A 14,009-nucleotide genomic window follows, 5' to 3' on the forward strand; every position below is an offset into this window, starting at 1 on the left:
GGACAGCTAATGGACTATTTAAACAGAAAAGGAATTTCACTTAACTCCACATTGCGTTACATATAACAGAGGCGGAAAATACCTTGAGAAGTCGTGCAACCTCTGGATTGAAAAGTGGTGTTTTAATATACTGAAGAAATAATGTACAGATTCTTTGCCGAAGTCCTTGTAAATTACATTCTTTCACTGCCCTCATCATGAGGTCTGCTTCTCTATCAATTAATTCCACTATTTCTTGTGTGAGTATACATTCATGTTCCTGAAAAAATAAACAAAGTGATTAGCAAACCATAAGCAGACAGTTCCTTATACTGACTGTAATTCTTAATATGGGTTGCCAGTTATAATAGTTTACAGGCTGCAGGGCATCTAAAGTATTCAGAGAATGGCTCTGAAAACAACAACTGAGAATGGGTCAACAAACAGTCAAAATGTCAGATACTGTTCAACATTTCAGAAACCCTTTGCTTTTAGGTAAAGGTAAAGGTTCCCCTCGCACATATGTGCTAGTCATTCCCGACTCTAGGGGGCAGTGCTCATCTCTGTTTCAAAGCCGAACAGCCAGTGCTGTCCGAAGACGTCTCCGTGGTCATGTGGCCAGCATGGCTAAACGCCAAAGGCACACGGGACACTGTTACCTTCCCACCAAAGGTGGTCCCTATTTTTCTACTTGCATTTTTTACGTGCTTTCGAACTGCTAGGTTGGCAGAAGCTGGGACAAGTAATGGGAGCTCACCCCGTTACGCGGCACTAGGGATTCGAACAACTGAACTGCCGACTTTTCAATCGACAAGCTCAGCATCTTAGCCACTGAGCCACTGCATCCCTTACACCGCATCCCTTGCTTTTAGAAATGTGAATACAGTACTTTCCTCAGCCATTAGTTGTGATCCTTAAGCACTTGATTATCCAGACAGATAGGTTTTATAGTAAGCTACATGTAAAACATTTTCCTTGAAATGAATAAAAATGTTTTGGAGTTGTTTTTTTTTATTCAGTGAAAATAGCGATGGAGGGAACCCAATCCAGATTAGAGACACGTCAAGGGGAATGTGATTCCTGGTGGCATACAGCCATAAACAAATCATAGCATCTCAAGTATCAATAACAAAAACACCAATAAAGAAAACAAAATCACATAATTGGGGCATAACAACAATATACTCAGCCTCCCAGAATATTCTAGCCTCAATGCTGAAAAAACATCCACAACTTCAAAGCCTTCCTGAAGGCCAACCAGATTGGAGACAGGTGAATCTTAGGGGAGAGACCATTCCAGAGGGCAAGGATCACCACTGAAAAGGCATGCCTCCTAAGTCCTGTCAGATGGCATGTTTCAGGGAAGGGGCCAGGAATGTGCCCACTCTATTGTAATGTGTGGGATGGCCAGAAATAACCAGACACAGATGATCCTGCAAATATTGAAGTTCTGGGAAATGAAGGTGGTAACCAGCATCTTGAATTGCACCTGGGAGCTTATTGGGAACCATGGCAGTTAGCAAAGTAGAGGTGTTACCTCCACAACAATAAGGAATAAAGCTTTTAAATACAAATGGAGAACATCAAATATTTATTTCTAAGGGCTCAATGCAACATTACACAGTACCTCCTCTCCAATTTTCTCTACTACAACAGTCCTATGTGGTAGAGGAGAATCGCTTGCTTGATATACACAATAAGCTTCAAAGCTGATGAGATAGCTGAACCTCAATCTCCCTGGTCTCCCTGGTCTTAGTCTGATATATGAATCACTACATACAGTTGATGTGTGACATCAGTGTGTGTGTTTTTAAAGCCTTGGAGAAACATACCTTCACTGTATGTTTCAGAGTTAACAGCACATCTAACCGCTCATCTTGGGGAAGATCTTTCATACTAATGCTGCGATAGATTCCAAGTAATTCCCTGGCCCGCAGTGTGAATTGTGTATCCATTTCTGTGGTTCTGCCATCAAATGCTTTCCATCTCTTTGGTTCTGCACACTGGAGAAACAATTTGAACCAATGATTATAAAACAAGGGGCAGCACATGAATAAAGTATAGTGATAGAAGTTTAATGGAGGCTTAGTTGTTGCTTTTACATATTTAGCATTTCATTTTAATTAATTAAAGAATAATAATTATTCTAAGAAATCAACAATTACTAAAAAAAATTTTTGATAAATTCTTATAAATAATTGTGAAATCCACTGGGTTTATTGTAAATTTGTCATTTCCTAATAAACATAACAAATTCAAAGGACAATACAAAAAAAAATAAGAAAAAGATTTATTCATACATTAATAGATTTAACAGAATGCAGCTAGAATCAGTATCATCATATAATAAAATGAGGACCCGGATTGTGGAGGCAATAAGCTGACTTTGTATAAAAAGAACACCGCTTAGGAGGGGCCAAAAGCCCTACTAAGCAGGTATATACAAAAGTATGAAGGCTATTGCTTAACGCATTGTAAGCCACCCTGAGTCTCCGGAGAAGGGCGGCATATAAATCGAACCAATAAATAATAAATAAATAATAATAAGTTAATAATGCTAATTTATTGTTAGAGGTGAATAAAACATTTTCCAAAATGTATCAAGTTTGTCCAAATTCTTGAAATATGGAAGCCTTAAACACTTCTCTGAAATGATCAATCTACTCTTATAGATTCCGTATTCTAGCACTGAAGTTTTTGCAGATTTTCTGGCAATCATGCTTTTTTAAAACATGGATGAGCAACAAATAAATGAAAATAATATAAATAAATAGAGCTTTAGGTTTGCAGTCAGATAGGGGAAATGGGAAAGACTGGGAAAATAAAATAGTGAGAGGTCATTAATTTCATGTAGTTGAGTTAAACCTGATGTTCGCTTTGCCTTGTCTTCGAAAAAGATTTTTGGAATCTGACTGTTTAGCACCTGTTAGAACCTCAGTGGCATGATCTTCATTCACGTAAACCAATTTTCATGATTCTTTTCATAACAGGAGATTGCACAGCTGTGCACAAAAATTAGGTACAAACCTAGCATAATAATGACTATCCAGGACCTGGAGCTTGGGTTGCTTAATGAAGCTAGGTAATTTTAGACTTTGGATTTAATAGTTTTAGATTTAATAGATTGGATTTAATAAATTTAAGGCTTTTTTCACACTACAATAGATATTGCTTGAGAATAAATTCTACTTTGATGCAGACAGGAATAATAAATTATTTGTAATTAATAAGTAAAATAAAAATCAGCATTGATTAATAACATTTATAGCATTTAGTCAAACAACCAGAAGGAAAATAACTTATTGCATTGAGTAACTGGGTTGCAATAAACCTGTTTCAAACCAGGAACTGACAAAGGACTTGTTGTAGTTATGGGGCCCAAGCTTTGATTGTGCAGTTATGGCTACCATATTGACTTTTTTGATCTCCTTCCATGAATGCCTCCGCATAGTTAGTAAATTGAAGAGCCTTAACATCACTTGACCCCTGCACTTGAGTTATAAACTCCTATACTTTAGATCCGTGGTCCATCCACACTATGAATTCTACATAGTGGAGAAGAGAGACATGCATATTAATTCTCTCTGACAGAACTGGAGATAGAAGAACCATAATAATCTGTGAAAAAGTAACTCTCTCCTGATTTATTTTTTTTAAGAAAAGCAACCATGGCAATACTCCTATCTTTTAAAAGCTCCTTTTCAGTATGACTAAATCTTCAGCCTTGGGTTACTCCTTACTTCCTATGTAAATGCAAGAGATGGAATGAACATGGGTGGGTGGATATTAGGAGATTTCTAGTCCTGTCTTACAGCAATATTCTCTCTAACCTGTCTTGGCCTGTTTAATAAACATCAGCCAGGGTAGATTAATACCTTGGAGCTCTCTTCTAACTGCCTTGGCCCCCTCCTGCTGTAAACTATGTGCTTGGGGAAAGCAAGGAACAAAACTGACTGCTGTGTTCTTTTTTGAACTTTAGCAATTCTATTCCCACAGCTCTATACATCTCTAGGAAGCTTGAATGCCCAGGAACTGTTTGCTACTGGAAACAGAAGTCTGTACACTATTAAGAAACTTCTATTTTTCAAATTATATAAGCATTAAAAAATTAAAATAGAATTTCATAAATATGAATTTGGCAGATTCTTAGTGGGTTTAGTTCTATAATTAAATGAAGTGCAGATAATTGGAACTGATGGACTGAAGCCAAAACCAATTTTGAAAATTGATGCAATAGATTTTTGCCTAAGTAAATAAAATTCTACATCTTTCAATTAGCGCTAGCAAGTACTTGACAGAACCAGAAACAAAATATTGTTGCTCCAGCATAATTAAAGTTCTATTAATTTGTTTTCTTGTGCATGCATGATAACCCAAACCTTTTATAAGTATCATGAGACACTGTAAGCCAGTATTATGACACCCAGAGTAGCTAAACAGATTTAAAGTCACTGATCACACATTAATTTACCCTGTATACAAAACAGTTTAAAGAATGTTTCCCAATCTGGTTTGCTCCACCCTAGGATCAGTGCCTGCCCTTTATTCCCAAATATCACAGGACTCCAGAAACTCTCCTGCATCAAAGCCAGGTGTTGTTTTTTTTTTTTTTTGTTGTTGTTGTTGGTTTGTTTTAGCAACAAAAAAAAAGAATAGAAAAGAGCATCTATAAAGTCAGCTTTGCCGGATTAATATTGCACCTGAGGGATGTGTAGTTTTCTGTGGGAATTCTTGCCTTCTCCCAGAACCTCCTGTCCCCTTCAACCCTACTAAAATCAAGGTTTTGTGGTGGCTTGATATCATTCTACCTATGATTAATAAACTGAACTTGAGGCAGCTATATTATGAAGAATTTTAGCAGGTATTATTAAACCAAGTTGAAAAATAATGGGTTTGCATATTAAGAAATCCATGATGTGATATGTTCCAGAATCTCCCAATCTCAATTCTGTAAATCATACAACCAGGCATTCTGAAATGTTTCCTAATCCAACTTTTCAATATGCAGAATAAATTGAAATCCGGAGAAATTGCTTGAACATCCTAAATGTCAAAATTGCTCTACTTATGCAGTAACTATCCATCTTTTATTACATAAAAGATCTTACTGATTGCTCTTTCACACCAGCTTTTGGGCAGAGAGCCCATTTTTAGGATGCAGGTGTGAACTTGATATACATTTGTCTGACTCCAAGCAAGGTGTTAGCAATATAATAGCAGGTAATACAATACATGCCAGATATATCATCTTTATTGTTATTAATTAAGAACTAAAACTTAGGTTACATAATGAACAAGAATGTATTTGCTGTATCTTGTCTCAGATAAGATACCTACAAATGTGAAGCATGTTGGAAATAACATATCTTGAACCTAAAGTTTATACCTTTTTGAACAGTATTATAACTTCATCTTATAAACTTACAATGTCTAAATATATGTATATAGAAAGTGTTAAACAAAAGAAGAACCTGTAGAAAGCTCAAACAGCAAACAATATTTTCATTTCTCCTAAAATATTCAGGGGGCATCTTAAAAAAGCAAGAACGGTTTTAAAATGTATTCATTTTATGACTATTTTTACATATGACACTTAGTATCGTAGATCAATCACAACAAGGAAAACTAAAAAGGACTTTAGTAATTTATAGCAAAACAGGCTGGCTTCTGGCAAAAGAGTGAGAAAAAGGTACATACTCTCCTCTTATTTATTCAAACTATACAATGAATATAATGTGTGTGTGTGTGTGAGAGAGAGAGAGAGGGGGGGAGGGAGGGAGGGAGGGAGGGAGAGATCAATTAACTAATGGCTTAATTAAGTGCATGTATTTTAATGTGGCTCAGCAGCCTGGTGGCTCAGTAGACTGATAGCATTGTGATTAACACCAGCTGTCTGCAATTACTGTAAGTTCGAATCTCACCAGGCTCAAGGCTGACTCAGCTTTCCATCCTTTCTAAAGTAGGTAAATTGAGGACCCAGTTTGTGGGGGCAATAAGCTGACTTTGTATAAATATACAAAAGTATGAAGGCTATTGCTTAACGCATTGTAAGCCGCCCTGAGTCTCCGGAGAAGGGCGGCATATAAATCAAATTTAAAAAAAAAATGTGGAGTGGTACATGTATAAAAGACAGGCCCCAGCTGGAAAAAGCCTAGGGAAGTGAAAATAAGGTACATCAACCTAGGCAGTTGAAACCTTGAACCAAAGAGAGAAAGAAAATTGAACAAGATTCTCAAAATACAGTTTGTGATTAAACCACAGTCTTATGTAGAGTCAGTAAAATCAGAATGAGCTACTAAGTCATAATAGAGTTCTTATTCATCTTGTGGGACTTTTGTAACAATTTAGAAGATGTCAGCTTTCTCTAAACAGTATGTTTATATCTAGTTTTGTGTCAACTGCATATGTCATGAGCATGCTTTTCACTGTTTTATTTTAAGCATTTATAACTTTTTAAGATAATATTAGACTGACCCAGAAGGAGCTCTGCGACACATTACTCAACACACTATTCTCTCTCCTGCTTGAAAAGAATCTCTCTATCCATTCCATTAGTCAGTGGTAATTCCACTGAATCTTTCTCTTTTCTTGCCCACATTTTAGCAGACACACCCTCTGGTTCTTCCTAAATACACCATTGCTTAGTTTCTGCTGTCATTCAAAACAATCCTGAGTGTCAATTGTCAGCAAATTATTGTTAGATAGCTGTCTCTTGCAGTGGGATGAGAAAGAGAGATTTTTATTAAACTAAAATAGGATTTTTGCTGATTAAACTGAAGTTAACCACTAACTGCTTTTTCCATCTAATTTTCTCTTTTCAGCAGGGAATTGGATTTAGAGCATAAACTTGGTAAGGTTTCCTATACATTTTCTCCTGATACAAACAGTCTCTAGCAGGGGAGAAGTCTTATGAGGGAGACTGAAGAATAGAAATGAAGCAATTTTAAAATTAGGGAAAGCAATATTTATGGATATTGTACATTATTGTATGCTGTGTATTTGGAAGCGTCAAAGTTTCTAAGTTTATTTCAAGTATAGTGCTGGCTGCTAGTGACATCTAGAGGAGGATAAGCAATTTAAGACATTTACCCTAAAAATAATATCTTATTCTTATCTTTTTCTTATCTACTGTTATTATTTGAATTTGAATTATTTGCTAATATTCCAAAGTAATGGTGAATTTATTTACTCTCTCTACATTCCTATTTTTAATTTCAGTCTGAAGTTTCTTTTAATGAAGAATTCATCTTAATGTTAGAACTCTAAATTCATAAGATATCATTATAAGAAAACACTAATATACAAATGAAATACTTGGGTATTTAGTTCAAATCATAAATGTGAGTAGATTCAACTGGCCTCTGAAACAAAAATCACACAGAGTACAATGCAGAACAACAATTTAAATTTACAGTTTACTTTCTTTACTTGTTTTGGCTTAAAGTATACCTGGTAATTAGAATAAAAGTATCATAGGGCTGGAGCTAGAGTTCACTGCGGGCTCATATTTAAGTGGTAGCCCACCAGGACACCTAGATTCCTCTCATGATTACTACTGTGGAGATAGGTACTGCCTATTCTGAACCTGTGCATTTGGTTTTTCCTGCCTAAATGCAGGACCGTATTCTTCTCACCACTGAACTGCATCTTGTTGAACAAGGCCCGGTGCTCATGTTTGTCAAAATCCTTGCTAGAGATTTGAAAAGGAATAGGCCACTGGAAGCTTAAAAACGAGATAAGAAAAGGATTTCCATTAATTATCTGACACGTTACAACTTCAAACTATCCAGCAGCAACAGGATCCACACCGGAAAGTCAGACCAAAACCAAATTCTTCTTGAGATGCAACTCTACCAGATTCTTCATTTGAAGAGAAAACAGGATGATGGCTATAGTTAACTTACTTGATGCTGCAGTCTTCCCCTAAATACTTCCCCCAATAGAAAATTTATTTTACATGTGAAATAACTAGTGTTCCTGAAAAGCCTTACACAAAACTTCAAATATATTTTCCTGCAATAGAGCCAAAGGGTGTAACAGTGACAGAAATAAGATATTGTAGAATATAAATCCTGGTAATGTGAATGAAATTACTATAATAAATTTACCCCACGTGCCTATAATACAGTATTAATTAAAGGTTATAAAGGGCATAGTTAGCATTATTTTCAATAAGATGTAATTAAGTAAATTAAGATGTAAGTGGTGGCTTCTCTGTACATAGGTGAAAATAAATTCTCATCAAATTTATAAGTATACATAAAGACTTTTAATAACCATATCTAATGAGCCAATTTTACTGCCAGACATGCATAAAGCTCACAAATCATAATTCCAACTGGTAAGTTAATTACTGTGCTTTTCTTCAGTATGCTGTTAGTTTGCAAATGTTAATTTGGGTTTTTGAACTCTGGGTACACTAAGACAGAAATTAACTCACTGACCTTTTCCAGAAAGGACAGGATTGCTTTTTCGTGGTTGTCTTCTACTGCATTTAGTTTGTGTCTCCCAATGCAAGCAATCAGCTGGGTCTCTTTTTCCAGAAGTCCACAGAGAGCTGCTTTCCTTTCAGCTCCAGTGAAAGTGCTGTTGATTCCCTCAAGTTCCTCTTTTCTCCATACTGTATCAACACAAAAAAACTATATTGGTTTTTTTAGCTTTTTTTTTTTGATAAGCCTTCACCAAGCATTAATACAAAATGAATCTTTAAATAGTCAGGTCTTAATAAACAGAAGTCATGTGAGTTGCTATTTGCTTATTCTAAATTATTATTTACTAGTTTAAGTGTTCTTGATATACACCAGTAGAAGTAGAAGCCATCTTCAGGTTATTCAAATCAACTTCATAATATGAGAAAGTTCTTCTGTAATATATACATCTCTCATATTAGCAATATGTAATAATGCAGCTAAACCTAAGACATATAGGTTTCCTTCTGTGGATAAGTAAATTCTATCTCAACAGCCAGTTTATGCTTCAAGTAAGACCAATCTATTTGCTTTCAGGCAATGATATTGATGATATTTCTATATGAGATTATTTGGGCAGGAGTGCAGAGTTAGGCTAGGACACTTTTTTTGGTATTTGCTTCTTCATTATGGAATAATTTTACCTCAGACTACAATGGCATAGGGACTAATGATTTTTAGAAGTGCAGTCAAAATGGAAGTGTTCTATAGAACATCTGATCTACAATATTCCCAGGAGTGGCAATTAAACAGGCACGCTAGTTTTAATGGGAGGTATTTTTTGTAATTATTATTTTTATGGACATATGCTGTATTAATATGTGAAAACAGCTAACAGTCTCTATAGAATTGGTATCATAGAAATGTTCTAGTATATTAATAGAGCCAGTCTGGTTTAGTGATTAGTGATTAAAGCACTGGTCTAGTGATTAAAGCACCAGTTTAGAAACTGGGAAACCGCAAGTTTTAATTCTGCCTTAGCCATAAAAGCCAGCTGGGCGACCTTGGACCAGTCACTCTCTTTTAACCCAATTCACCCGATAGGATTGTTGTGGAGAAATTAGGAGGAGGAAGGAGTGTTGAATATGTTCGCTGCCTTGAGTTATTTGTAAAAATAATAAAGACAGGATACAAATTAATGAATTTTTAGGTCTTATCAAACCACTATCTTATATTTGACTGAGCATGTCACAAGTTTACAAGGTCTCCTGGGTCAGCATAATTTGAAACAGTGCAGTAATTATAACCAAATATTAAGGGCTAAGTAGAATAAGTAATTCTACTTTACCATTTGAGACCTTTGCTAAAGAGCTTTTCAAAACTTCCAGTTTGCTATAAAAGTGCAAAACAGCATTTTATATGCCCTATTTCCCTGAAAATAAGTCCTATCCCCAAATAAGCCCTAGCATGTTTTTATGTGTGCGCCTAATATAAGACCTACTCCCAAAATAAGCCTTACTTAAGAGCCTGTGCAGCCAGCCAGTCACCCATTTTGTCTGGTTGCTCGTAGTGCCACGGCCACGAGATGAGTTGAGGTGGTGGAGGAGCTGCCCCACGTGCCCTGACTGGCTTACCTCAGAGCTCCCACAGCCAGGCCATCCACACCCCAATACCTGCCTTGTGGCAGCAACACCAACAGCCATGTGCAGCAGGAATCCACATGGCCACCAATCCACTTCTTCTGCTTGCTTGCAGTCACAATGGTGCAGGAGGCTGAGTGGTGTGTTTGAGTCATGGCCACAAGGTGAGGAAGGTGTTAGGACATGGATGCCCTGTCTGTGAGGGCTCTGAGGTAAGCTGGTGCCGGGCACGTGTGGCAGCTCCACCACCCTGCATCTTGTGGCCACGGCACTGGTCCATCACTCGGCCTCCTGCTCCATTGTGGCTGTGAGCAAGCAGAAGTGGGCCAGCGGCCACACAGGGTCCTGCTGGGTGGGGTTGCTGGAGCTGCCACCGCAAGGCAAGGCAGGTGCCAGGGTGTGGGTGGCCTGGCTGCAGAGGCCCTGAGGTAACCCAGTGCGGGGCACATGGGGCAGTTTCAGCCTCCCTGCCTCACAGCGGTGGCATTAGCATGCCACATGGCCTCCTGCCCCGATGCAAGCAAGCAAAAGAAATGTGCTTAATGGGGGAAAAAAGGACACCCCCTGAAAATAAGCCCTGGTGCTTATTTTGAGGCCCAAAAGAAAATAAGACCTAGTCTTATTTTCGGGGGAACATGGATATTTATTTTTAGATTTATATTCTGTGTTTCAGGAATTTAAGGTGACCTACATAACATTTCTTCCTCCCATTTTTGCCCAACACAGCTATCTTGTGTGATAGGATGGCCTGAATATAAATGACTGGCTCAAAGTCATTTGAGTTTTTATGGGTGATCTCCTCTTTCCTGTTGCCAGTCCAGCATCATACTACAAAGCCTGTTAAAAAATGACACATTTTTTCAAAAGTTTACAAATGTGAATTCTATGATCATGTGCCTCCAAATTGTTATTCTTTCCCTTTCTAAAAGGAAGTCTGGACATAGTTACACAGGACATTTTATGATTCAACGACCAATGCACCTATCCTGAACTTGTTATGATGAATTAAAAATGTTGTCCATGAAATGGCCATAGTTGTTGTCTGTATTTGTGATAATCTCATTAGTGTTCTACTTTACAAACTAAGGTTGAAACAACTTCTGACATTAAATACTTCTCTCTTTTTAGAATTATTTTATCCTTTATTACAATATTTTTTAAAATATTGTGCTACTAATGCATTGCTCATTTAAATAAAAACATAATTCTAAAAAAAATATTTAAAGATCCACAACTTGTGTTAAAATAAAACACATCATTAAAAATGAAGTTCACATTTTGGGAATTTGCATATAAAAAGCCTGCACAAAAGTCATTTACATGCTGAAGGACAAAAGCATAGGGATTTCTGTAATTTTCCTGGCCAATTTTAAGAGCTTTATATTTTAGCAATGTGAATTTAAAAATGATTATAAAAGTGTTATATAATTTGTCTTTATTATTGAGGGGTGGGGACAAAACAGTAACAAAACAGAATTTTATTTTCTATTCCCTATTATTTTCTATCAGCCTTTTAGGATATATTAAATTGTTAAAAAGTTAAGTATTCCTACTTCCCCAAAGTGCACCAAAGTCCAAAAATATAAATATATTACAATTCAATGGTAACAAATTTGCACTTCTAATTATAGCCCTTTTAGTTAGCATTCCTAAAGAAATACTTACAGTATTTAAATAGGGTAAATAAGTATATACAATATTACATTGATTTTTTTTAGTTTCAGCAGATTCTTCATTTACTATAGTCATCTATCATCAAGTAACTGAAATGTTAGTGATGTTACAAGATATATTATCCTTTTAATATGTTTATTGATGTGCTGCATTTCTACTTTTTAAATGCTAAAACAGAATGTTAGCTCTTCATATGTATCACAAGCTTTGTGATTCTTATTTTTAGCAATTTTCTTCCTTGCTATAACCACACAAATACTTCTAAAGTAGCCATGTTCCTAAACTGTTGTAAACTTCATATGTCAGAACCTATTAGGCTACATTTCCCTAACTGTTGATGGCCAAATTATATATTACATTTTATATTATAACTATATATTAGACATATATAGTGTTCTTTTCAAGAAGCACTATGAAAATGAAACAGTGTAATCAATTTCAGGTTGATTTTGGTTGTCCTGAATGTATGCCTTATTGGGATAACTAGTTTTTCTATAGTTTTGTAGCATAATTTTCATAGTTGCAAGGGTGAGAAGGACATGGACTGCTCGGCCGGAGACAGCAAAATATCTCAGGCTATATGTCTGCATGTCTCTCTCATTAATAGTAGTTCTTAGAGGTTATTTGGAATAAGAGAAAGCAAAAAATCTCTTTTCCTTTTTTATTGTCTGATCTAAACCACATTCCTAATCCTTTTGTGGTGCTTTTTATTTTTTGAGCAAACGTGAAGACTCTCAATAATGGCTTATATACCAATAGCACTTAAGACTTATATACCACTTCATAGTGCTTTTACAGCCCTCTCTAAGTAGGTTACAAAGTCAGCATATTGCCCCCAACAATCTGAGTCCTCATTTACCCACCTCAGAAGGATGGAAGGCTGAGTAAACCTTGAGCCGGTGAGATTTGAACTGCTGAACTGCAGCTACCAGTCAGCTGAAGTAGCCTGCAATACTGCACTCTAACCACTGCGCCACCTTGGCATATAGCCAATAACTTAAGACAAAGGTTTGTTGTCTCCTCTGTATGGTCCCATTTTGGTAACACTACAAGTGTGTGCCAGACTAATCATCTAGATCTTCTGCAATTCACCAAATACCCCAACCACAATATTTTAAAACAAATAAGCTGAAAAAGAAATAGAACCTAGATCTGCTGATTTGTCTTATATTTACACTTATATTCTGGATATGCTTCTCATCCTCGGATCTTCTATACAACTATGATAAACACAGTTCAGCGCTGATTCTATCCTCCTTATCAATGGATTCGTTTCTGATGCTCTGGGCAAGGTTTTACAGCCATTATATATGTGGAAATAAGGGGGAGTAGCTCTGACTGATTTAACCATGCATCCTTTTGCTTGAAACAAATAACAGAAAACAAGCCAAAGTTATAACCAACTATTCATCCACTGACAAGACAGCTGAAATAATGACTGTAAAGGATGGGGACTTGCAAACTCATAGTTTACACTAAGCAATGCTACATTGTAATGTAGAGTGCTAGATTTTAATAACCAAGTTGGCATTCAGTTGAAAGTGTCTGACAGCCTATTATGAATTTGTTTTTTCTGCTTTATCAACAAACAATAAAGGTGATGTATCAGTGAAGTCAGGCAGATTATGTCACAAAGCAATATGTGCAAAGTCTCTCACAAATCACTTTTTCTTTCTCTTCCCAGAACCATGTGGATTACTAAACCCCATTTAATACCCAAAGAGTTGAAATCCAGTACTGGAAGTTTTTCAAAGATATCCAAGCAGAGCTGAACTGTAAAAACTGGACTGAATGCACTGTCCTTTTGCCAGTTCTACAGAATGAGCCAAGTCAAGAAACAAGAAGAAAGACAATATAATTAATATTTGCTACAGTAACCGGATCTTGAAGTCTGACAGCTTTTGTCCTTCTTTCACTCTTATATGAACCTTAAGACACAAGGGGGTAATCCTGACTTTCTCACTCCTTTCCAAGCAAAGTTTCCCACTGTTATGACATATTTTCTTCAAGGCCCTCTCCATGCTGCTCTACCTATTATCAAAAGCATCAAAACCATAATACTTACATGATTTTGAGCAGCTTTTAAAAATATTAGTTTCAAAAATCTGCTTATTGAAATTCCATTTTCATTGAAAGACTGAACTATTCTTTTTCTTCAACCAAGTGACAAGCAGATCTCTTACTCTTCTTTAAACGGCAATGAATTGCTCCATGCTTTAAGCATCATTGGTATAAATTATCAGGGTCCATGTGAGGATAGCAGGCACAAATGAAAATAATCAATCACTATTTATGAAGAAACAAGTTT

General features: G+C 36.3%; 1 protein-coding gene across 2 annotated transcripts in view; it reads right to left on the minus strand.

Moving 5' to 3' along the window:
* IQUB (IQ motif and ubiquitin domain containing) overlaps positions 1–14,009 on the minus strand; it is a 56,361-nt gene that overhangs the window by 10,278 nt on the left and 32,074 nt on the right. For both annotated transcript variants that reach the window (XM_034431101.3, XM_087874200.1), the window contains exons 8-10: positions 8,424–8,599; positions 1,812–1,982; positions 83–259 (exon numbers count right to left, since the gene is read on the minus strand). In XM_034431101.3, the coding sequence (XP_034286992.2) occupies positions 83–259; positions 1,812–1,982; positions 8,424–8,599 (524 nt within the window). The remainder of the gene's footprint in view (positions 1–82; positions 260–1,811; positions 1,983–8,423; positions 8,600–14,009) is intronic.

This window comes from Pantherophis guttatus, chromosome 7 (genome assembly GCF_059756535.1).
Source record: "Pantherophis guttatus breed Tessera chromosome 7, ASM5975653v1, whole genome shotgun sequence".
NCBI lineage: Eukaryota > Metazoa > Chordata > Lepidosauria > Squamata > Colubridae > Pantherophis > Pantherophis guttatus.